Genomic DNA, 25,063 nt, shown 5'->3' with positions numbered 1-25,063 from the left:
CGCATGATAACGTCATGTAGATGGGTGGCCGGGACCCGGCCTGTCACCCCATCCTGTATGGATTGCCGGTGTCTGTACATGAGCCCTAATCCCCATGCCTTCCTGCTGCCCCTGATGCCATCAGCACTTGCAAAGTGCATGAGTGACTATCAAACGGCCACGAGGGTTTATCTCGCCTCGAGTACCCAAACAAGTCCATCACAGCTCCCCGCCCCCCTCCGCCCCACAAATCCACTTACTGTCATCCGGGGCGGGGGGTCTGTGATCTCCCAGCCCCTGATGACATGTCCCCCAGCGGGCTTCCCTCACGCCCACCCCGGGATGCCAAAATCTGCCACCTAGCTGCCAGCGGGCGAGAGCCGTGCAAATCCTCCAGTCTGCGGGGGTCCCGTGTGACCCCCGCACTGTCACCCCTCCTGCTTCGCATTTGCTGAGTCAGTACTTCATAATAAAAGTTGCGCACTTTTTATTAGGAAAACGCTGCCGCACCAGGAAGCAGAGGTTCATTTTATCGGAAAGGGGGCGGTGAAGCGGGGAGCATTCAGCGTAAGTTCATTTCACTAGTACAGTTACTTCTTTGATAGTTGAGTGGACCCGCACCCCAAAAATAAACGGCAGCAATAAAGGAGCAGATAGGCTGGAGAGTCGCGCCAGGCTGGCCTGCTGCTTAAAGTGCATAGTAATAAAAGGTGCGCTCCTGAAATTCCAGCCTGCTTTTCACTTTGCAGACAAGCTTGGGCTGCGCCAAAGAAGTGAAAGTAGAAGGAAGGTGTCCGGGGGGAGGAAGAGGTTTGGGGCCGTTTGTTGATGAATAGCTGACGGGGCGGAGTTATGGACAGGGGCGGGCGGGCTGGCCAATGGGCGCCGTGGGCGGGGCTAGAACGCGACCGATACAGTGTAGCGGGGAAAGGAGGAAGTTTCAGAAGAAGGTGAGAGGCGATCGCAGTTGATCACACAGTGTGTGTGCGCGCGGGAGTCCTGTTGGAAGACACCCCTCATTCTCCGGGCACCCCTGATTCAGCGACCACCACGCATCCTACCCCGGACACCCCCCCACCCTCCCCCATGGAGCCCCCGGCCAGGCACAGCCTGCACCCGGGCTCGGCCCTGCAGGGGCTGCTGCTCCTCAAGCCCCCCCAGAAGAAGCAGGCGGTGAAGCGACACCACCACAAGCACAACCTGAAGCACCGCTACGAGTTCCTCGAGACCCTAGGCAAGGGCACGTACGGGAAGGTGAAGAAAGCCAAGGAGAGATCCGGCAGAGTGGTAAGTGCCTGGGGACACGGGGGCGAGGGGGTGCAGCGGGGTTCAGGGCCTGGGGGCGCCTCTTCATGCTCGGGCGTCTCCTCTGCATGCCCGGACTTGCTGGAGGGGAGGAGGTCCTCGGTTTGGGGTTCAGTGAGTCTCACTTTTATTGAGTGGGGGGTGCCCCCCAACCACCCACATCCTTAAAAATGGTTGGGGGTGTCAACCTGCTGGATTAGAGGGAAGAGAAGCCCCACTTTCACTGAGGGCTCAGCTGCTGGTCTCGACCACTCTTGGGTGTTGTGGTGAAGGTCTCCTCCCTAGCAGGGTCCTGGCTCTGGAGGGTCTTCAGAATAATATTGTGAAGGGCTTAGTCTGGGCCAGTCTTTGATCCATTTCTTCTTTACACTTCGGGGGTTCTTTTGAGGTTCGGCTTCACTTGCTCATGCTGAGCGCCGCCTTGCTTTTTGTGAAGTATGGTGTTTTTACTGGAATAAAAAAGGCGCTGCTTTTATTGTAGGCCGCAGCGCCTTTCCACCTGCAACTTTTCCCATTTTTATCACGCGGTGCACAGCCCGGTGGCGGTTGTCTTAATATGAGAGATGTCCTCGGGGCTAGGGCGAAAACCCTGGTATTTGTTTTTTTTTTTAAATATGTTGTTTCTTGAATTGTCCAATTGGTTGAAGTTGCGCTACCGCTCCTCTGCCCGCCTGTTCCCTTCTGCTGCTGTCAGTGCTGTACCCTCAGAAAGGCCAGCTGAAGAGACTTCTGCGAGGAGGTGCTCAGGCCCCGGCTCATCGTGCAGGTGTCAGGAAAGACCCCAAGTGGCATTTGCCAACCCTGTCCCCATAGCTTTCAGGAAAAGCCCAAAGCAGCATTTGCCAACCTTATCCCCATAGATTTCAGGAAAGGCCCCAAGCAGCATTTGCCAACCTTGTCCCCATAGATTTCAGGAAAGGCCCCAAGCAGTATTTTCTAGCCCTGTCCCCCTAGGTTACAGGAAAGGCCCCAAGCAGCATTTGCCAGCCCTGTCCCCATAGCTTTCAGGAAAGGCCCCAAGCAGCAGTGAAAGGCCCCAAGCAGTATTTTCTAGCCCTGTCCCCCTAGGTTACAGGAAAGGCCCCAAGCAGCATTTGCCAGCCATGTCCCCCTAGGTTACAGGAAAGGCCCCAAGCAGCATTTGCCAGCCCTGTCCCCCTAGGTTACAGGAAAGGCCCCAAGCAGCATTTGCCAACCTTGTCCCCATCGATTTCAGGAATAGCCCCAAGCAGTATTTTATAGCCCTGTCCCCATAGCTTTCAGGAAAGGCCCCAAGCAGCATTTGCCAGCCATGTCCCCATAGGTTTCCTGAAAAGCCCAGAGCAGCTTTTGACAGCCTTGTCCCCATAAATGGACGCCAGGAGTGATATCACGCTCGTGGCCCCTCACCAACTCTCCTATCACCTGTTGCCAGATCTCTAAAAACCCACTATCTTCTGACCGAGGCGGGGAAGTGCTGCGTAGGGGGCGACGAGGGTATTCCTTGGGAGTAACTCCTGTCCGTCCACTTATTGGGGACTAGGGGGGGCGGGGAGGGCCTTATTATTACAGGAACTTTTGGGTTCCAGGTGCAAGTACTAGGGTCAACATTGTCCAAATGCAGAAACTATTCTTTCAACGCATGTGTGCACCAGGGCAGTGCATGTGTGCACCAGGGCAATGCATGTGTGCACCATGGCAGTGCATGTGTGCACCAGGGCAGTGTTTGCACTAGTGAGGAGTGAATGTGTGTCCTGTTGCACCGGTGCCAAGTTTCTGTAGTCTGGCTGTTGGTGTCTCTGTAGATGTGGGCACCTCTCTCAGAAGTGACGGCCCACTTCCCTCTGTGCCCCGGGCATAGAGCAGCCCCTACTGTTGATGCCAGGGTCGGACTGGGGCATGGGTGAAAAAGTGGCCCACAGTTGCAAATGGCAATTCATTCCTTTTGTGACAGACTGTTTGAGTAGTACCCAAGGGGGAGGTATTTGATACGATGCAAATTGTGCATTTCAAAGAATATTTATTCGGCAACACTGGTCAAAACTACTAGCCACATGGTGAAGTGACTCATCAAACTGGCCCACATGGGCCGGGAAAGAGCCCACTTCGACCAAAAAAGCTCCCCCACAATAGCATTTTGTGTTTTTGGTTCAGGCATTGCCCTATGGGCCAGTCCTTGCCTGCTTGCTATAGGCCAGTCTAAGCTTGCTTGCTATAGGCCACCCGAGCTTGCTTGCCTGTAGAATACTGAGACAGTGTCTGTGCAGCCCCAACGACGGGACTGAAGGAACCATCCTGAGGAGGTGTCCCACCGCCCCCCCAAGTCCATGGACTCGGACTCCGCCTGAGTTCATAGGGGCACACAAGGGGGGCCCAGTGGTAGCGGCTCTGGGGTCCCCCTCTATATGTGGGATTGGACTATGAAAGAAATGTGCTCTGGCAGCTTACTGTTTGGCTGGCAGCATGGGCACGTTTTGGGTGTACTCTGTTGGCACAGGGTGCTTTTAAATGCAGATTGAGTCATTCTCCGTGCTCGGATCTGCCAGCAGGGGTGAGCTCCAGTCCCATATTGGCCTGGCACACGCAGGACATTTTCTCCCACGCATTTGACGGGGACCCCTTTCCTTTAGATGTTGTGTCGCCCCCAACACTTTTAGCAACGTTGCTCCACTGGCTGGAGGCAGTGCTGTACGGTTGGGGGTACCTGGCCTTCCACAGACTCCACGTGTGATCCTGCGCTGCTCGCTCTTTGGACGAATGCCGGGGGCCTCGGCGATATTGGCTTTTTAGGGGGGGGGCATAATATAATATAAATGGTGCATTTCTAAACTGCCCCAGGTGCACTTGTCAGCCCGCTCCATGTTTGCGGGGCAGGAAGCAGCGTGTACATTTTAGTCAAGTCCTAGCCTGCTCCGAGAGAAGGGATGCGGTGTGCACGGGCTTCCATGCTCCATCAGTCCAATTCTTCCTGCTCTGTGCATCGACTCCATTGCATGGGTTCTGGCTGCGTGCATGTCACGTGAGCACTCTGCCGCGCTGCACCCTGGGTAGGTCCAGTGCTGCCTCGCTGGGACCTGGTACCCAGCTGCTTGCGGCCCCTCGGGCTCCCGATGCTCCGGCAGACTCCTCCCCGGGGTGTGTTGTCATTTGTTGGGGTTGCTGTTGCTTTGGGGACCAGTTCTGTGGAAGCGAAGCTGTTAATCCGTCCTTGTTGTGTGTACTCACAAGTCTGAGCGCTGGGCCTAGCCCTGCACCTTTAGGAATCGAGAGACACCCTTCGCTCCTCACGCTAGCACGTGCCCCTGCTTGCCCTAGCTCGGCACTAATGGAAACCCAAGACGGATGGAGGGAAGGCTTTGAATTAATCATAACCACTGGCGTTGCTCTCGACATCTTGTGTTCCATCTTGCTTAGGCTGTCCTGTTGCAGGAGGGGTCCACGCAAACGATCCTTCCTCCTGCCACCTAAGCATTCTAGCCTGGCATGTTGTGCCATGCTCCCCCCCCCCCACACGCGTGTCCGCCCCATTTGTCGTTGCCAGTCAACCATGCACTCTCTTTTAGGGAGGGAAACGAAATCCAGAACGTAGTGGATAGAACGTTTTGGGCAGTGTTGCGGGCACCAGTGGGCAGTCGTAACACTCGTTCCCGGCGGTGTGTGCCACCGCAGGTCACTCGTGCCTGTCTTTGCTTTTCAGGTGGGTTGGGGGGCACATCCACACAGCCCCACGCGTGCATCACGCTGCTAAGTTTTAGCACGCCAGTAGTTGTGTGCTGTGCTTTTACAGCACAGCTGCCGAGAGGGTGATTGGCTGAAGACCTGCTTCTGCATTCCTGGGTGACGTGGAGGCCATATGCCAACGCTTTTTCTGTTCCTGCAGGTGCATTGGGTGGGGGAGGGGGTGGCAATGTTGCTGCGACGCACACTGGCATGGAGGCCAGCAGGTGTTTGATCACCTGCGTGATAAGTGAATTCAGGGAGGGTAAGCTTCCTGGCGCTTGGCCTGGGTCCTACCATGGGCCAGAGTCAAGCCTTGGGCGTAAGGACACGTCTTTTATGATGGGGGCACTGTAGCTGGCGGGCACGCGCGGCGGCGCAGGAGTGCATGGCCGCCAGCTACTGTGTGTAAGGTCTCCCGTGCAGTCACTCACACCACCTGCGGGCAGAATCTAGCGCTGTGCTCACGTAGAGCTCTTCACAGGCTCCAAGACGCTTTAGAATAAGTGCAGGGGTGGACTGGGACCAAAAGAGGCCCTGTAAATAATTTTCAAGTGGCCCCATATTACACATTTTCAGCAATCCCCTCCTTTTTCCACTGGTCCCTGGGACCCCACAGACAAGGAATGGCCTTTTTAAAGCCTGTGACACTGGGATGGGCGAGTGGCGAGGTCTGGATTGCACCCCCTGACCATGTTCCAAGAACCCTCCTTAATACCTTAGAGACGGATCTCCCTCAGCCAGGAATGAAGATGAGTGAGGGCCTCCTGTGAGGGAAGGGGTACAGGAGAGACCTTCACCCTTCAGTCCTGTCAGCGATAGCCTTCCACAGGTGGCAGCTGGAGTAGGGGCTTCCTCCAAGCTTTGGGGTCTCTGGAGTGGTGGGGGGCTCAGCTGGTCAGGGGGAAGACTCCTCTCAGAGCCTGTCTAGACTCTGTGTTACAGGCCGAGTGCACACGCCTTTGGGGCCTCGAAAGCCATCAAACCTTTGGGGTGTCTTCACATCTCCTTGAAATGGGTCCTTGGTGTGGTCAGTGCTAGCTTCCAACTGGCAGAGTTTCTTTCTGCCTTTTTTTTCCCGGGATCCAGTCGGTAACTCCTAAAAGCTAAGAGGTCCTTTGCTTGCATTGCCCATGTTTCGCTGCTCCTTGCTGGCTTCTTCAGCGATACATTGCTCTCCTTTCTCCCATGAAGAAGGCATCAGAGGGTGGCAAAACCTCAGGCCAACCAGGCAGAAGTCTTCCTTTGTGCCTGCGTGCTACCGGGCAGAAGTCTTCCTTTGTGCCTGCGTGCTACCGGGCAGAAGTCTTCCTTTGTGCCTGCGTGCTACCGGGCAGAAGTCTTCCTTTGTGCCTGCGTGCTACCGGGCAGAAGTCTTGCTTTGTGCCTGCGTGCTACCGGGCAGAAGTCTTGCTTTGTGCCTGTGTGCTGGATGGGCAGAAGTCTTCCTTTGTGCCTGCGTGCTACCGGGCAGAAGTCTTCCTTTGTGCCTGCGTGCTGGATGGGCAGAAGTCTTCCTTTGTGCCTGTGTGCTGGATGGGCAGAAGTCTTGCTTTGTGCCTGTGTGCTACCGGGCAGAAGTCTTCCTTTGTGCCTGCGTGCTACCGGGCAGAAGTCTTGCTTTGTGCCTGCGTGCTCCCGGGCAGAAGTCTTGCTTTGTGCCTGCGTGCTACCGGGCAGAAGTCTTCCTTTGTGCCTGTGTGCTGGATGGGCAGAAGTCTTCCTTTGTGCCTGTGTGCTGGATGGGCAGAAGTCTTGCTTTGTGCCTGTGTGCTACCGGGCAGAAGTCTTCCTTTGTGCCTGCGTGCTACCGGGCAGAAGTCTTGCTTTGTGCCTGCGTGCTACCGGGCAGAAGTCTTGCTTTGTGCCTGCGTGCTACCGGGCAGAAGTCTTGCTTTGTGCCTGCGTGCTACCGGGCAGAAGTCTTCCTTTGTGCCTGTGTGCTGGATGGGCAGAAGTCTTCCTTTGTGCCTGTGTGCTGGATGGGCAGAAGTCTTGCTTTGTGCCTGCGTGCTACCGGGCAGAAGTCTTCCTTTGTGCCTGCGTGCTACCGGGCAGAAGTCTTGCTTTGTGCCTGCGTGCTACCGGGCAGAAGTCTTGCTTTGTGCCTGCGTGCTACCGGGCAGAAGTCTTGCTTTGTGCCTGCGTGCTGGATGGGCACAAGCCTTGCTTTGTGCCTGCGTGCTTGATGGGCAGACGTCTTGCTTTGTGCGTGCGTGCTTGATGGGCAGACGTCTTGCTTTGTGCCTGCGTGATGGATGGGCAGAAGTCTTGCTTTTTGCCTGTGTGCTACCGGGCAGAAGTCTTGCTTTGTGCCTGTGTGCTACCGGGCAGAAGTCTTGCTTTGTGCCTGCGTGCTACCGGGCAGAAGTCTTGCTTTGTGCCTGCGTGCTACCGGGCAGAAGTCTTCCTGTGTGCTACCGGGCAGAAGTCTTCCTGTGTGCCTGTGTGCTACCGGGCAGAAGTCTTGCTTTGTGCCTGTGTGCTACCGGGCAGAAGTCTTGCTTTGTGCCTGTGTGCTGGATGGGCAGAAGTCTTGCTTTGTGCCTGTGTGCTGGATGGGCAGAAGTCTTGCTTTGTGCCTGTGTGCTGGATGGGCAGAAGTCTTGCTTTGTGCCTGCGTGCTACCGGGCAGAAGTCTTGCTTTGTGCCTGCGTGCTTGATGGGCAGACGTCTTGCTTTGTGCCTGCGTGCTTGATGGGCAGACGTCTTGCTTTGTGCCTGCGTGCTGGATGGGCAGAAGTCTTGCTTTTTGCCTGTGTGCTACCGGGCAGAAGTCTTGCTTTGTGCCTGCGTGCTTGATGGGCAGACGTCTTGCTTTGTGCCTGCGTGCTGGATGGGCAGAAGTCTTGCTTTGTGCCTGCGTGCTGGATGGGCAGAAGTCTTGCTTTGTGCCTGCATGCTGGATGGGCAGAGGTCTTGCTTTGTGCCTGCATGCTGGATGGGCAGAAGTCTTGCTTTGTGCCTGTGTGCTGGATGGGCAGAAGTCTTCCTTTGTGCCTGCGTGCTGGATGGGCTATGCCCTGTGTGAGTTGAGATCACTTTGCATTGTAATGTCTCCCTGGGCACCTGACTGGTTCATGCTGGTCTCGCTCTGCCGTGGGCACTGCCTTTTCATTTCCTGCACTTTTAGTTTGTGCTATTAAGTGGCTTAGTTTGGGCCTTCTAGGTGGCGCTCGCACCACCTATAACTGAAATATATTGCATTAGAGTGCAGATGGGGAGAAATGGCACATGAGGATGGCCACACAGCATGTAGGTGTTGCTTGGGTTTTTGCCCACCAATTGGGTGCCCATTGAGATGCTAATCTCTATGGCCATTCCCACCCAGTTCCTGGCCCTCCCTGCCCAAAACACCTCCTCATGGGAAATCTTTGAGCTCGCTTTAATCAAGCCTTACCATCAAAGTTTGCACTCGAAGTGCCTGCCAGTGCTTTTTCAAAGCATTGTTTTGAGAGTTAATTCGATCTGTAAACCTGCTACTGGTGTAATAAAAATGTCTTAACCAGGTCTGCCTTCAGCCACTTGATTTATAAGTACTAGGTGTCATTAAAGTCCAGTTAAAAACCAGCACTGGCAAAGCCAACAGTTTCAGCTGGTGTATACATAGTAGGCATTTGCCAGGCACTATTAGATGCCCAGGTACTCTCACTATTTTGCAGTTGCTACCATCAATGGCCAGTGAGTACCACTACGGCTGTGCCTGGCAAGTGTCTTTCCCATGCCTACACAAAATCCAAAACTGTTGTCATTGCCACTGTCTTTTTGCCCCCCATCCCCTGTTTTTCGCCCAACAAAAACTTTGTAGCTGAGCCAGCCCTTGGGGGCGAAACACCAGCCGTTCCCATTGTGCCATGGTATATGGGCGCTCCTGCAGAAGGTATGTGCGTCGCTGGGATGGTGGAAGGCACGGCCTACTTGGGTATCATTTGCTCCAGGAAGTAAAAGTGATACGTGTGAAGCACTCTGCGACCTTGGATGTGCACTACTCTTCTGCTACTCTTCTGCTCACCGGAGTACGAGCAGAGGAAAGTGAGGTGCGTGGGCAGGGGCGGCATAGACATAGTAGGGCCTGAGCGGGCACGGCCCACCAAAAATCTGTAATACCAACTCAGCAGCGCTGTGAGGGCATTTACAGATGTTAATGTCACTGCGGTGGGACCAACTACATCAGCTTCAGGCCCAACTTGTTAGACAATCCTGGCTACGGGAAAAGCCTGGCACAGGTACCCTTCCATAGCGCCATGATTTACCCGTAATCTGCCTCACTCCGGGTCATCGATTACTCGTTATCGTATGACAGAGACGTAGACGGGAAAGGGCTTGAGCGGGCAAGGCCCACCCATGCCCACTCAGCAGCACTATGTGGGCATTTAAAGATGACAATGTCACTGTGGTGGGCCCAACTACATCAGCTTCAGGCCCCACTGGTTACACAATCCTGGCTACACCTCCTGATCACAGTATGTCCGTCCCCGGAGAAGGGCTTTAAAGTTGACCAACTCCACTTTTTTCTTTTAAGGGCCATGGGACTCAATGCCCCCCACATTCCCCCCCCTACACGCCTTTAATATCACAGACATAACACAACATACATCCTTTTAATGTCAAGCAATGAATACTGCGAAACAAGATTAATAGGGTGGGTGAGGGGAAGTGATGGCTTTCGTGTTGAAGGTGTCGCTTGCACCTAGCATCCCAGATTCCAGCGCCAAGAGGCCTCCCAGGCGGAGAACGCGGCGCTCCATACGTGCTCATGATAGTACTATCTACATAGGTGCCTTAGATTGGAGGAATGGACTGCTCGGCTCTCTAGAGCCGTCCAAGCAATGAACGTCTTCCAAATGATCCGTTTGAATGTAGCTGGTTGTTCTCTCCGGCATCCCTGCCCCTGGACGCTCTACAGTCTGGACACACACTCCGCATCATAAATGCGGCACTAAACTCCCACGCGCCCACTATTGGCCTTCCCCCCGCATTTCATGGCCCTCCCCATTTACAGCCGAAAGTGCCATGAAGCTGTTGGGCGTCACAGGACACGGCTGCCTTCACTGCACAATAGAAAACTCCACAGAGAGAGAGGGGGTTTCATCTCTGTACGTGTGTACGCATTCTATATACTAATGGAACGTTTAATGAATGCATTTAAATATAAAAAATGGAAAACCATAAACTGTTATCGGTAATGCCCGCATTACAAAGTTGACCATGTTTCCAGATTGAAACGTGGGGCATTAGAAGGCCAGCAGAAGGCGTGTGGCCCCCATTATAGAAGAGGGAGGGGGCTAAGGGGGAAAAGCCTGTGTTTTGGAAGACACTATTTGGAGAAGCAAGTGTGCTTCTGTAGATTTTCAATGCCCTTTTAAAAAAAATTAAAAAAAAACTTTCGTAAATTACATTTTCGGTTAAAACTGGTCAGATAGCTCAGCGAGTACAGCGCTCGCTTTGACATCTGTGCAGAGCCTGCTGATGCAGGTTCGAATCCCGGCAGGGCCAAACTCAGCCTTTCATCCGTCTGAGGTCGATAAATGAGCACCACACACCGTGGGTAATAATAAGCAGCGCTCAGATACCTGAGGGTTCGTAGCGCTATATAAGTGCCCAACCAACCAAAACCAACCTAAACCAACCTAAGCCAACCTAAACCACGCCCGCAGGCAGATGTCGGGCCCTACCAACATTTTCTACGTTCTACTTTATTTTGTTTATTATTATTAAGTGTTTTGGTTCAGACATAAGTTGTATAAACCTTTCACTTGCACAAAAAGACAAAGACACCCTCCAGGCCAGGGAGCACAAATGCAGCCGGACCAATGGGAGTCCTGAGGCTTCCGCTCCGTGTCCAAAAACACAGCCAATACACGGAGTAAGGAGCGCCCCCTACCGTCTGTCATTCCTCTAGTGATGCCAGGCCAAGGATCGCCCCATCCTTCTCCGTCACTCCTAGAGTGATGCCAGGCCAAGGATCGCCCCATCCTTCTGTCATTCCTAGAGTGATGCCAGGCCAAGGATCGCCCCATCCTTCTCCGTCACTCCTAGAGTGATGCCAGGCCAAGGATCGCCCCATCCTTCTGTCATTCCTAGAGTGATGCCAGGCCAAGGATCGCCCCATCCTTCTCCGTCACTCCTAGAGTGATGCCAGGCCAAGGATCGCCCCATCCTTCTCCGTCACTCCTAGAGTGATGCCGGGCCAAGGAACGCCCCATCCTTCTCTGTCATTCCTTTAGTGATGCTGGGCCAAGGAGCGCCCCATCCTTCTCTGTCATTCCTAGAGTGATGCCGGGCCAAGGAACACCCCATCCTTCTGTCATTCCTCTAGTAATGCTGGGCCAAGGAGCGCCCCCTACCGTCTGTCATTGCTATAGTGATGCCAGGCCAAGGAGCGCCCCACCCTTCTCCGTTATTCCTAGAGTGATGCCAGGCCAAGGAACGCCCCATCCTTCTCTGTCATTCCTCTAGTGATGCTGGGCCAAGTAGCGCCCCCTACCGTCTGTCATTGCTATAGTGATGCCAGACCAAGGATCGCCCCATCCTTCTCTGTCATTCCTAGAGTGATGCCGGGCCAAGGAACGCCCCATCCTTCTCAGTCATTCCTCTAATGATGCCAGGCCAAGGAACGCCCCATCCTTCTCCATTATTCCTAGAGTGATGCCAGGCCAAGGATCGCCCCATCCTTCTCTGTCATTCCTAGAGTGATGCCGGGCCAAGGAACGCCCCATCCTTCTCTGTCATTCCTAGAGTGATGCCGGGCCAAGGAACGCCCCATCCTTCTCCATTATTCCTAGAGTGATGCCAGGCAAAGGATCGCCCCATCCTTCTCTGTCATTCCTAAAGTGATGCCGGGCCAAGGATCGCCCCATCCTTCTCTGTCATTCCTAGAGTGATGCCGGGCCAAGGAACGCCCCATCCTTCTCAGTCATTCCTCTAGTGATGCCAGGCCAAGGATCGCCCCATCCTTCTCTGTCATTGCTATAGTGATGCCAGGCCAAGGAGCGCCCCACCCTTCTCCGTTATTCCTAGAGTGATGCCAGGCCAAGGATCGCCCCATCCTTCTGTCATTCCTAGAGTGATGCCAGGCCAAGGAGCGCCCCATCCTTCTCAGTCATTCCTCTAGTGATGCCGGGCCAAGGAACGCCCCATCCTTCTCTGTCATTCCTCTAGTGATGCCAGGCCAAGGATCGCCCCATCCTTCTCCGTCACTCCTAGAGTGATGCCGGGCCAAGGAACGCCCCATCCTTCTGTCATTCCTAGAGTGATACCAGGCCAAGGAGTGCCCCACCCTTCTCCGTTATTCCTAGAGTGATGCCAGGCCAAGGATCGCCCCATCCTTCTGTCATTCCTAGAGTGATGCCAGGCCAAGGATCGCCCCATCCTTCTCCGTCACTCCTAGAGTGATGCCAGGCCAAGGATCACCCCATCCTTCTGTCATTCCTAGAGTGATGCCAGGCCAAGGATCGCCCCATCCTTCTCCGTCACTCCTAGAGTGATGCCGGGCCAAGGAACGCCCCATCCTTCTCTGTCATTCCTTTAGTGATGCTGGGCCAAGGAGCGCCCCATCCTTCTCTGTCATTCCTAGAGTGATGCCGGGCCAAGGAACACCCCATCCTTCTGTCATTCCTCTAGTAATGCTGGGCCAAGGATCGCCCCATCCTTCTCTGTCATTCCTAGAGTGATGCTGGCCAAGGAGCGCCCCCTACCGTCTGTCATTGCTATAGTGATGCCAGGCCAAGGATCGCCCCATCCTTCTCCGTCACTCCTAGAGTGATGCCAGGCCAAGGATCGCCCCATCCTTCTGTCATTCCTAGAGTGATGCCAGGCCAAGGATCGCCCCATCCTTCTCCGTCACTCCTAGAGTGATGCCGGGCCAAGGAACGCCCCATCCTTCTCTGTCATTCCTTTAGTGATGCTGGGCCAAGGAGCGCCCCATCCTTCTCTGTCATTCCTAGAGTGATGCCGGGCCAAGGAACACCCCATCCTTCTGTCATTCCTCTAGTAATGCTGAGCCAAGGAGCGCCCCCTACCGTCTGTCATTGCTATAGTGATGCCAGGCCAAGGAGCGCCCCACCCTTCTCCGTTATTCCTAGAGTGATGCCAGGCCAAGGAACGCCCCATCCTTCTCTGTCATTCCTCTAGTGATGCTGGGCCAAGTAGCGCCCCCTACCGTCTGTCATTGCTATAGTGATGCCAGACCAAGGATCGCCCCATCCTTCTCTGTCATTCCTAGAGTGATGCCGGGCCAAGGAACGCCCCATCCTTCTCAGTCATTCCTCTAATGATGCCAGGCCAAGGAACGCCCCATCCTTCTCCATTATTCCTAGAGTGATGCCAGGCCAAGGATCGCCCCATCCTTCTCTGTCATTCCTAGAGTGATGCCGGGCCAAGGAACGCCCCATCCTTCTCTGTCATTCCTAGAGTGATGCCGGGCCAAGGAACGCCCCATCCTTCTCCATTATTCCTAGAGTGATGCCAGGCAAAGGATCGCCCCATCCTTCTCTGTCATTCCTAAAGTGATGCCGGGCCAAGGATCGCCCCATCCTTCTCTGTCATTCCTAGAGTGATGCCGGGCCAAGGAACGCCCCATCCTTCTCAGTCATTCCTCTAGTGATGCCAGGCCAAGGATCGCCCCATCCTTCTCTGTCATTGCTATAGTGATGCCAGGCCAAGGAGCGCCCCACCCTTCTCCGTTATTCCTAGAGTGATGCCAGGCCAAGGATCGCCCCATCCTTCTGTCATTCCTAGAGTGATGCCAGGCCAAGGAGCGCCCCATCCTTCTCAGTCATTCCTCTAGTGATGCCGGGCCAAGGAACGCCCCATCCTTCTCTGTCATTCCTCTAGTGATGCCAGGCCAAGGATCGCCCCATCCTTCTCCGTCACTCCTAGAGTGATGCCGGGCCAAGGAACGCCCCATCCTTCTGTCATTCCTAGAGTGATACCAGGCCAAGGAGTGCCCCACCCTTCTCCGTTATTCCTAGAGTGATGCCAGGCCAAGGATCGCCCCATCCTTCTGTCATTCCTAGAGTGATGCCAGGCCAAGGATCGCCCCATCCTTCTCCGTCACTCCTAGAGTGATGCCGGGCCAAGGATTGCCCCAACCTTCTCTGTCATTCCTCTAGTAATGCTGGGCCAAGGAGCACCCCCTACCGTCTGTCATTGCTATAGTGATGCCAGGCCAAGGATCGCCCCATCCTTCTCTGTCATTCCTAGAGTGATGCCAGGCCAAGGAACGCCCCATCCTTCTCTGTCATTCCTTTAGTGATGCCGGGCCAAGGAACACCCCATCCTTCTGTCATTCCTCTAGTAATGCTGGGCCAAGGAGCGCCCCCTACCGTCTGTCATTGCTATAGTGATGCCAGGCCAAGGAGCGCCCCACCCTTCTCCGTTATTCCTAGAGTGATGCCAGGCCAAGGAACGCCCCATCCTTCTCTGTCATTCCTCTAGTGATGCTGGGCCAAGTAGCGCCCCCTACCGTCTGTCATTGCTATAGTGATGCCAGACCAAGGATCGCCCCATCCTTCTCTGTCATTCCTAGAGTGATGCCGGGCCAAGGAACGCCCCATCCTTCTCAGTCATTCCTCTAATGATGCCAGGCCAAGGAACGCCCCATCCTTCTCCATTATTCCTAGAGTGATGCCAGGCCAAGGATCGCCCCATCCTTCTCTGTCATTCCTAGAGTGATGCCGGGCCAAGGAACGCCCCATCCTTCTCTGTCATTCCTAGAGTGATGCCGGGCCAAGGAACGCCCCATCCTTCTCCATTATTCCTAGAGTGATGCCAGGCAAAGGATCGCCCCATCCTTCTCTGTCATTCCTAAAGTGATGCCGGGCCAAGGATCGCCCCATCCTTCTCTGTCATTCCTAGAGTGATGCCGGGCCAAGGAACGCCCCATCCTTCTCAGTCATTCCTCTAGTGATGCCAGGCCAAGGATCGCCCCATCCTTCTCTGTCATTCCTAGAGTGATGCCGGGCCAAGGAACGCCCCATCCTTCTCAGTCATTCCTCTAGTGATGCCAGGCCAAGGATTGCCCCATCCTTCTCTGTCATTCCTCTAGTAATGCTGGGCCAAGGAGCGCCCCATCCTTCTCTGTCATTCCTAGAGTGATGCCGGGCCAAGGAACGCCCCATCCTTCTGTCATTCCTCTAGTGATGCTGGGCCAAGGAGCGCCCCATCCTTCTTTTTCATTCCTCTAGTGATGCCGGGCCAAGGAGCGCCCCATCCTGCTCTAGCATTCCTCTAGTGATGCTGGGCCAAGCAGTGTCCCATCCTTCTTTATCATTCCTAGAGTGATGCCGGGCCAAGGAGCGCCCCATCCTTCTCAGTCATTCCTCTAGTGATGCTGGGCCAAGGAGTGTCCCATCCTTCTCTGTCATTTCTATAGTGATGCCGGGCCAAGGAGCGCCCCATCCTTCTGTCATTCCTCTAGTGATGCCAGGCCAAGGATCGCCCCATCCTTCTGTCATTCCTAGAGTGATGCCAGGCCAAGGAGTGCCCTATCCTTCTCCGTCACTCCTAGAGTGATGCCGGGCCAAGAATTGCCCCAACCTTCTCTGTCATTCCTCTAGTAATGCTGGGCCAAGGAGCACCCCATCCTTCTCCGTCACTCCTAGAGTGATGCCAGGCCAAGGATTGCCCCATCTTTCTCTGTCATTCCTCTAGTGATGCCAGGGCAAGGAGCGCCCCCTCCTTCTCTGTCATTCCTCTAGTAATGCTGGGCCAAGGAGCGCCCCATCCTTTTTGTTCATTCCTCTAGTGATGCCGGCCAAGGAGCGCCCCATCCTTCTCATTCATTCCTAGAGTGATGCCGGCCAAGGATCGCCCCATCCTTCTTGTTCATTCCTATAGTGATGCCAGTCCAAGGATCGACCCATCCTTCTCTGTCATTCCTCTAGTATTGCTGGGCCAAGGATCGCCCCATCCTTCTCCGTCAATCCTAGAGTGATGCCGGGCCAAGGATCGCCCCATCCTTCTCGTTCATTCCTATAGTGATGCCAGGCCAAGGATCGACCCATCCTTCTCAGTCATTCCTCTAGTGATGCTGGGCCAAGGAGTGTCCCATCCTTCTTGTTCATTCCTAGAGTGATGCCGGCCAAGGAGCGCCCCATGCTTCTCCGTCATTCCTCTAGTGATGCCGGCCAAGGAGCCGCCAATCCTTCTCATTCATTCCTAGAGTGATGCCGGCCAAGGAGCGCCCCATCCTTCTCTGTCATTCCTCTAGTGATGCCAGGCCAAGGAGCGCCCCATCCTTCTGTCATTCCTAGAGTGATGCCGGGCCAAGGAGTGCCCCATCCTTCTCAGTCATTCCTCTAGTGATGTCGGGCCAAGGAGCGCCCCATCCTTCTTCATCATTCCTAGAGTGATGCCAGGCCAACAATCGCCCCATCCTTCTCCGTCATTCCTAGAGTGATGCCGGCCAAGGATCGCCCCATCCTTCTCGTTCATGCCAATAGTGATGCCTGCCAAGGAGCGCCCCATCCTTCTCATTCATTCCTCTAGTGTTGCTGGGCCAAGGAGCGCCCCATCCTTCTCTGTCATTCCTAGAGTGATGCCAGGCCAACAATCGCCCCATCCTTCTCAGTCATTCCTCTAGTGATGCCAGGCCAAGGATCGCCCCCTCCTTCTCTGTCATTCCTCTAGTAATGCTGGGCCAAGGAGCGCCCCATCCTTCTCCGTCAATCCTAGAGTGATGCCGGGCCAAGGATCGCCCCATCCTTCTCGTTCATTCCTATAGTGATGCCAGGTCAAGGATCGCCCCCTCCTTCTCTGTCATTCCTCTAGTAATGCTAGGCCAAGGAGCGCCCCATCCTTCTTGTTCATTCCTCCAGTGATGCCGGCCAAGGATTGCCCCATCCTTCTCAGTCATTCCTATAGTGATGCCAGGCCAAGGATCGCCCCATCCTTCTCCATTTCCTAGGGTTCACCGCTTTACTTCAACAACCTTTGCAGGGGGTCGGAGTGGGGGATGAAGAAAGAAATGCATCTTGAGACTGCTAGAAAAAAAAATGCTGGTAACCCACACTGGTACTGGGGGGGGGGGGCGAGAAAGGAGAGGAGCGCATTCAATATTCACCTCCCTGAGGTGCTCGCAGCAGGCAAAGAAGCTGGCAGTGTAAGGAGCGTAAGAGGGTGAAGCAACGCTTGCGTAGGACTAAGGATGCACTGTGGCAACTGGAACCCCTCGGGGGTGGACTGCCCTAGGGAGAACTCTGGAGAGAGGGCCGAGCCCACTGTATATTTCAAAGTGTCCTGACCTTAGGCCGGGTCCACTCTACATGTTACCCCAATATGTTTCTTTTGGACCCACTAGGTGGCCACGGGTGAAGGCCGTGGCCACGGTACATGTCTTTCCGGACCACTAGGCAGGGCCTTCGTGTTCAATGGCCAGGGCCGTATTGCACCCCTTGGCATGTTGCCCCACTTCTCACTGTAGCTGTACAATTCCACTTTTGTAAAATCAATTTTTTTTTTAACACTTTTTTTTTTTTGTTAAACTTTTGTCGTATAACTGGGGTGATATTAGCAATGGGCCACAAATAACCCAGAATATTTTGCTGAAATATCTGTGGTTATTATACATGTGACACTTTCACTCCCGATCCCGTATGCAAAAACGTTTGAGCTCTGAGCGTGGTCCCCGGCGCCTCACCCAACTCCCCAATTTCACATGGTATCCTCCCCACCTCTAGTGTGATTCAATTTAATCCTTTTGCCTCCTCCAAAAGGCATTTTTTTCAACTTTTCGTTTCTGAATATTTGCGAACATGTCTCGCATTGAACCAAAAAATGGCAGCTTTTTACTTTCTGAAAAGCCACTCTGCTGCAAAGCACCATGGGTGATATAGCTATCATTTTGTGGTAAGGGGGCAACCCCTTCTCCATCAATTTTCAAAAAAAAAATTCTGGACACAATAACCCTAGACACTCCCCCCCCCCCCCCCCTCCCATCGAGTTACCGCTTCATGCCCAAGTTGTTTCGTATCTGGTCCAGTTGTATCCAGCGGTTTTCGCTGTGCATTGGAGCAAACACTTGACATTTTTATCCATGGTAAAATTAATGGGGACTAGGCCGACAACTGTAATATATTTTCATAAAAAAATGTCTGCACTGAACGTTCCCTTAAACAGCAGGTGCAAGTGTTGGGGGTGTGTTTGGTGTGAGGGAGGGGACGTGGTGATGGGGTTTGTGGGGAGCGAGGGCAGGCCAGCAGGAAACATAGTACCACTACTTCTTTTCGCACACTTTGACCACTAACTTAACTATAGTGCAGCGGTCATATATAATGGGCAATTCCAGGAAGAGGCTGTGCGAAAGAGCACAACTAGCTGAGCTGCCTATTCCAGACAGAGGCTGTGCGAAAGAGCACAGCTAGCTGAGCTGCCCATTCCAGACAGAGGCTGTGCGAAAGAGCACAGCTAGCTGAGCTGCCCATTCTTGGAAGAGGCTGTGCGAAAGAGCACAGCTAGCTGAGCTGCCCATTCCAGACAGAGGCTGTGCTGCCAAGTGAGAGCGTTGCATGACGGTATCTCTCAGCTCATACTTAAGATGGGTGAAGGGCTGGCACCCGTGCCCTGGGGCCTCTACAGGAAGCTCTGGGCAGACCCTTGCCGAGCCCAGAGGCATCGCCCAGCATGCCTGCATTACTGCCCCTGCAGCGCTGGGCCCAGAAGTGCAGAGAAGAGCGGTGATGCTGCGCCAGCCTCGGCAGGGCTGCCATTCAGGGCACGGCTTTTGTTTCTAGATGAAAAGTAGTCGGAGAATGCCCCCCCTTGCCTCCCCCCCCCCCCCCCCGGCTCTTGCAGATCTTCAATGTTAGGCGACAGAAGGCCCGCAGGCGAGATGGAGAAGAGGGGGAGGGGGGGTTAAACACACTGTGCGCCTTCACCCAAACATAATCCATTAGTTTCGGAGGGGGGGGGGGGGGCACTGACTCAGCTGGGGTCACTGTTCAGTCCTCGGCGCCTTTTACATCTAAAAGGCATTCTATGCGGGTCTCCTGGGAGACCCGCGCCGCGCCCCCCCCACCACGTCCCCCAAACCTAGGCCAATGACTCAGCAATCCGAAATGCCAGAGGGTGGGCATGAGTGCCAGTCAGTTGAGTTAACTGCCATTACATATCCCTCCCTGCCACCCCCCACTCAGTCCCTCAGTTGTTTGCCTTTAGAGCTTGCCCCCCCACCCCCCCAGCTTCCCTCATGACTTTCCGATGCCCACGTGATGGGAGCTTCTTGCCCATTGCCTGTTCACATGTGCACCCCAGCCTGAGCAAAAGGGGTCCCACCATCCCCTGAGCACCCCAGCCTGAGCACCCCCGCCTGATCTAGGGGTCCCACCATCCCCTGTGCACCCCAGCCAGAGCACCCCAGCCTGAGCAAAAGGGGTCCCACCATCCCCTGAGCCCCCCAGCCTGAGCACCCCCGCCTGATCTAGGGGTCCCACCATCCCCTGTGCACCCTCGCCTGATCTAGGGGTCCCACCATCCCCTGTGCACCCCAGCCTGAGCACCCCAGCCTGAGCACCCCAGCCTGAGCAAAAGGGGTCCCACCATCCCCAGTGCACCCCAGCCTGAGCACCCCAGCCTGAGCAAAATGGGTCCCACCATCCCCTGTGCACCCCAGCCTGAGCACCCCAGCCTGAGCACCCCAGCCTGAGCAAAAGGAGTCCCACCATCTCCTGTGCACCCCAGCCTGAGCACCCCCAGCCTGAGCAAAAGGGGCCCCACCATCCCCTGTGCACCCCAGCCTGAGCAAAAGGGGTCCCACCATCCCCTACGCACCCCCGCCTGAGCTAGGGGTCCCACTATCCCCTGAGCACCCCCGCCTGGTCTAGGGGTCCCACCATCCCCTGAGCACCCCCGCCTGATCTAGGGGTCCCACCATCCCCTGCGCACCCCCGCCTGAGCACCCCAGCCTGTACACCCCCCTTCCCCCGCCTGAGCAAAAGGGGTCCCACCATCCCCTGTGCACCCCAGCCTGAGCACCCCAGCCTGAGCAAAAGGGGCCCCGCCATCCCCTGTACACCCCAGCCTGAGCAAAAGGGGTCCCACCATCCCCTGCGCACCCCCGCCTGGTCTAGGGGTCCCACCATCTCCTGAGCACCCCAGCCTGAGCAAAAGGGGCCCCGCCATCCCCTGTACACCCCAGCCTGAGCAAAAGGGGCCCTGCCATCCCCTGTACACCCCAGCCTGATCTAGGGGTCCCACCATCCCCTGTGCACCCCAGCCTGAGCACCCCAGCTTGAGCAAAAGGGGTCCCGCCATCCCCTGTGCACCCCAGCCTGAGCACCCCAGCCTGAGCTGAAGGGGTCCCGGCATCCCCGGTGCACCCCAGCCTGATCTAGGGGTCCCACCATCCCCTGTACACCCCAGCCTGAGCAAAAGGGGCCCCGCCATCCCCTGTACACCCCAGCCTGAGCACCCCAGCCTGAGCAAAAGGGGCCCCACCATCCCCTGTGCACCCCAGCCTGAGCAAAAGGGGCCCCACCATCCCCTGTGCACCCCAGCCTGAGCAAAAGGGGTCCCGCCATCCCCTGTACACCCCAGCCTGTGCACCCCAGCTGATTATGGGGTCCCGCATTCCATGTGCACCCCCGCCTGAGCTGAGCAGAGCCTCGTGTACAGAAGCGCCTGAGCCGAGTACAGGAGCAGCTTCTCGCACTCCCCACCGCATGGGGCTGAATAGAGGCGTCTGTGCACCCCCGCCCGGGCCGCAGACGGACGGGGGGCGTGTGGGGGGGGGGTGTAAAGTGGCTTTCTCGTTTCCTGGCTCCCTCCCAAGTTAAACACAAGTGGATTCGGTTTCCATGGCGGCGGCGGCGGCTGGAGTGAAAGGCAGCGTGTGAGGGGGCGGAAGGAGGGGGGGGAGCGGGGCTAATAATAGCACCCTGGCCTCCTGCTTTCATTCTGGGGTGGGGTGCTTCTGTGTGGGGATCCCACGCAGGTGTAAAGACCGGCCGTGCTGCCCCGGCCTGCACTCTGGGCCGGCTGGCAGTGCAGCAGCCCGCCTGGAGAGCAGGGCCAGTGCTGCCCCGTGCTGGACCAGCCTCTTCTGAGCAGGGCAGGCCCCATCCTATTCCAACCAGAAGCCCATCCTATTCCCCACCACCCCGCAGAACCATCCAGTCCCTCAAACCCCCTGAGTTCCCAGGGAGGGGGACCGAGTCCCGCCCATCTCCTCTGGTTGCCATTGAGTGTTGGGCCCAGGTCGGCCTTGGCTGACGTTGGCGCGCCGGGCACAGCTGCCCCAGTGTCCTATGCGGTTGCCAGGGCTGCCTTGGTGGATGGGAGTGGCACTGCCCTTTGTGCCCGGGATCCTCTTGCAGGATTAGCGCTGGTTCCGCATTCCCTCGCGCCACCCAAACAAGAGCTTCGGACGCCTTGCGTTGTACACTGACGCCGCGGCCATTGTCCCCGGTCCCTTTTCATCGGGGATTAGGGAATAATGACCTCGCTGCTCCGCGCCTCCCCATGCCAACCAGCTCCCCAAAAAAACAACTCGTGGGTCGCCTGGCACGCAAGGGATGTGGCCACCAACCCTCCTGACGAACATGTTGCACCCTGCTTCAGGAAGTTGGTTACTGTGCTGGGCGGGAGCCCTCTCTTGCCCCGTTTGGGTGCGTAAAAACCTTTGGATTAGTCCTGGGCAATTCTGGAAGTTGAGAGGTCCCGCTAACCCAACCATGCCCGCAGTCCTTCAGTGTGAGCTTGCCCCTTTGGTGTGGTGGCCTCCGGGAAGGGGTTCGCCTGTTGGTACGGCATTGGTTTTGGTGTTGGCATCAGGATGGCAGTGGAAATATTCAGGCAACGGAGGTGGAGAACCCAATTTTCTCAGCTGTCTGTCCGTGAACTACCTACCTGACCGCTTTCAAAGTGAACTGGGGTTCACAGATCCTGTCAAATAAACCTTTTGAGTGTAGTGGACCATTGTTGGCTCACAGCTACCCTTGCCATCTGCCAGGAAGTTGTCCTTTGAGGGTTTCAAGAAGTGTTGAAATGCTGTGTTTTGGTGAATTGGGTTAGTTTGCTGCTGGTTAGCGTGAGTGGCTTTGCGTGTGGCCACATGGTCTGTGCATTAATGGCACCGTTCTTAAATTCGCTCATTGAGTGGCAACAAAGACCCAGCCAACCATGTTACACCCATGAGTGCCACTCTCCATAGACTTTGTGTCATGTACAAAGGTTGCCGCTTTGCATTATGGGATTGTATGTAGGGGAGGATGCGCGTGTGGTTTTTACAGCTGTATGTATCGTTTTTTTTGACAGGTGGCCATCAAGTCGATTCGAAAAGAGAAGATCAAAGACGAACAGGACCTGGTGCACATCCGGCGGGAGATTGAGATCATGTCGTCGCTGAACCACCCGCACATCATCGCCATCCATGAAGGTAAGGGCCGCGCCAGTCCTCTTTCCGCCTGCCCCGTGTCTAATCCCAAGGCCTCTTACTGGGAAGGTAATGGCTGCCCTCTCTCTTCACCGCTTGTTGAGGCCTCTTCCTGGCAGGGGATTGGCGGGCCCTGCTGCTCCACTTCAGTGAGCTGCCACCCTCTGTCATCCAATCACAAAGCTTTCTAGTGCTGTCCCTCTGCGCCAAGGCCGGTCTTCTAACCTGAAGGCCTCCCTCAAGGACAATCTTTGACGACTACCTCGTGGAGATTGTCCAGTTCCTTACCCCGAGGCTCTCCTGAGGTCCGGCCTGTCCGGCTGTTGCCTAAAACTTCCAGGCGGCCTCTATCTCCCATGGCTGGGTCCTCTGCAGCTGGCGTGGCGACCTTGGCCAATGGTTGGCCAGTCCAGCAGTCGAGTCGGCAACTTGGCGGCTGCTGGCTCGATGCATTTTGCCCATGTCAGTGTTCCCGTCCTCGAGTTTCTTCTGCTACACAGTGCGCAGAGGATCCTTTTTCTGAAGCAAGCTGCCTGGCAGCACCCTGAAAGCGGTGCAGGGTAGCAGTTGCAGCCGTTGCATGGCGGGGACAGAGGGGCATTGCCAGAGCTTGGTGTGGTTCCCAGTGCTGCAGGGCAGGAGTATGCTTCAGGCAGGGCTGTATTTGGGTGGGGGGGGGTATGTGTGTGTGTGTGTGTGTGTGTGTGTGTGTGTGTGTGTGTATATATATATATATATATATATATATATATATATCACTACAGAGGTGCCCCTACGGCGAGGCATCCGTGCTCACAATCCCGAAGCCTTGGCACCGCACTCTGCCCCCTGGGCTGCTTCAGCTGGGTCCGGGGGTGCACTGGCAGAGCGGTGTGTGGTAGGGACAGTGGTATAGTGCCAGTAGTGGGGCCCCGAATCTGGGTGGAAGGGTGTGCGTGTGTCCCCCTTACTAGAATAACCAGAGAAGTCGGTTAGCAGTGCTAACCTTAAAAACCCTGTTCTTGTCACCCATTGGCTCTCTGATTTTTTTTGTTTTGGAAAAAAAGGACAAAGTGGACTAACCGGACGGAACTGGAATGAGAAGTGCAGCCATTTGTTTGCCTGCACTTATTCAAAGCAACTTTGAGGTGTGCCCAAAAATGTTGGTCTGTGCACACCTGGAAGTTCCCTGAAGAGTGCCGGCGTTGCTAGTGCCTGTGTGTGGAGGAGCGGTTAGGGCAGACAGTGCCAACGACTAGTAGAAGTAGGAAGCTGGTTGCTGTAGGCAACGGTTTGTTGCAATGGAAGGTACCTGGTGCTCGCCTAATAAGACTGGTCCTTTGGCATTGCCAGCCACTAGGTGTCGGAAGTCTGTGGCCAGGGTGGCTGTCTGCCACTGCACACACTGTACCTTTCTTTTATTTTGACTGGGCCCTCACCGGTTTCCCCTCCCGCATCTGATGCCCGTGTCGAAACCCTTGTGTCATGATGCTATTAATACACAACAAAACAACGTGGGTCATCACACAAACATGCCCTCGTGTTTCCTCGGTACAGGGACAATCTGCTGAGCACATGCCGCGTAATCCGCCTCCGCCGCCACAGGGACTTTTCAGAACACTGCTTCTGCTCGCCATTTCCGCCTAGGGGCTATACTCCCAAGACCAGCAGATCACGAGGGGAGAGGGAGGTTTAACCACCACCGCTTGAGGTTCTGCTCCACTGTCTGGCCCCACTTTCTGAGCCAGAAGTTTCTGCTCCACTATCTGGCCCTACTTTCTTGACCAGAAGTTTCTGCCCCACTATCTGGCCCCGCTTCCTTGACCAGAAGTTTCTGCCCCACTTTCTGGCCCCGCTTTCTTGACCAGAAGTTTCTACTCCACTATCTGGCCCCACTTCTGGCCCCACTTCTGGCCCCACTTCTGGCCCCACTTCTGGCCCCACTTCTGGCCCCAGTTCTGGTCCCACTTCTGCCCCCGCTTTCTTGACCAGAAGTTTCTGCCCCGCTTTCTTGACCAGAAGTTTCTGTCCCGCTATCTGGCCCCGCTTTCTTGACCAGAAGTTTCTGCCCCACTATCTGGCCCCGCTTTCTTGACCAGAAGTTTCTGCTCCACTATCTGGCCCCACTTCTGGCCCCACTTCTGGCCCCACTTCTGGCCCCACTTCTGGTCCCACTTCTGGCCCCACTTTCTTGACTAGAAATATGTGCTTCATTATCAGGCCTCTCTTATTGATTAAAAAAGTGTTGCACCTGAAGTATGGACAATGGGAAGTTTGAGGCCCAACCGCCTTATATGGTGACCAACAGCGCTAAGTGTGTCGGCATACATGCCATTTGTATGTAGTTAGAATATTTTTGGGACATCTTTGTTTGAAATCTTGATTCACGAAGTTGTTGTGTCTTGAGACTTTGCCCTTTACTGCATCGCCACACAACACTCTCCCCTCCCTCTTGTGCTGCATGACAAGTCATTGGCACGCAAGCTGTCTTGCATTCTATCTGATACGTGGGACTGCAGACTTCTGCAGGGCACTGAGAGAAGATCATTGGTACGTGTTACGCTGTACACTCCACACCACGCCTGTAATGGGGCCACTGAACCTGATTGGGGCCACTGAACCTGATTGGGGCCACTGAACCTAATTGGGGCCACTGAACCTAATTGGGGCCACTGAACCTAATTGGGGCCACACCTTCTTACTGGCAGGTGACTATACAAGTCCACTTTCAGT

The 25,063-nt window shown here is 55.4% G+C and overlaps 1 protein-coding gene across 3 annotated transcripts in view; it reads left to right on the top strand.

The window, feature by feature from the left end:
• Window positions 1-25,063, top strand: part of NUAK2 (NUAK family kinase 2) — an 87,915-nt gene that overhangs the window by 42,183 nt on the left and 20,669 nt on the right. Inside the window, exons 1-2 of one of the 3 annotated variants that reach the window (XM_069633143.1) lie at window positions 909-1,266; window positions 22,234-22,354. In XM_069633143.1, the coding sequence (XP_069489244.1) occupies window positions 1,066-1,266; window positions 22,234-22,354 (322 nt within the window). In that variant the 5' untranslated portion in view covers window positions 909-1,065. Of the gene's footprint in view, window positions 1-908; window positions 1,267-20,930; window positions 21,585-22,233; window positions 22,355-25,063 lie in introns of those variants that run through there. The other 2 variants (XM_069633144.1, XM_069633145.1) reach the window with 2 other exon arrangements.

Source organism: Ambystoma mexicanum, chromosome 13, assembly GCF_040938575.1.
Source record: "Ambystoma mexicanum isolate Mex_15411 chromosome 13, UKY_AmexF1_1, whole genome shotgun sequence".
NCBI classification, from domain to species: domain Eukaryota; kingdom Metazoa; phylum Chordata; class Amphibia; order Caudata; family Ambystomatidae; genus Ambystoma; species Ambystoma mexicanum.
This window is presented reverse-complemented; position numbering and strand designations above follow the sequence as displayed.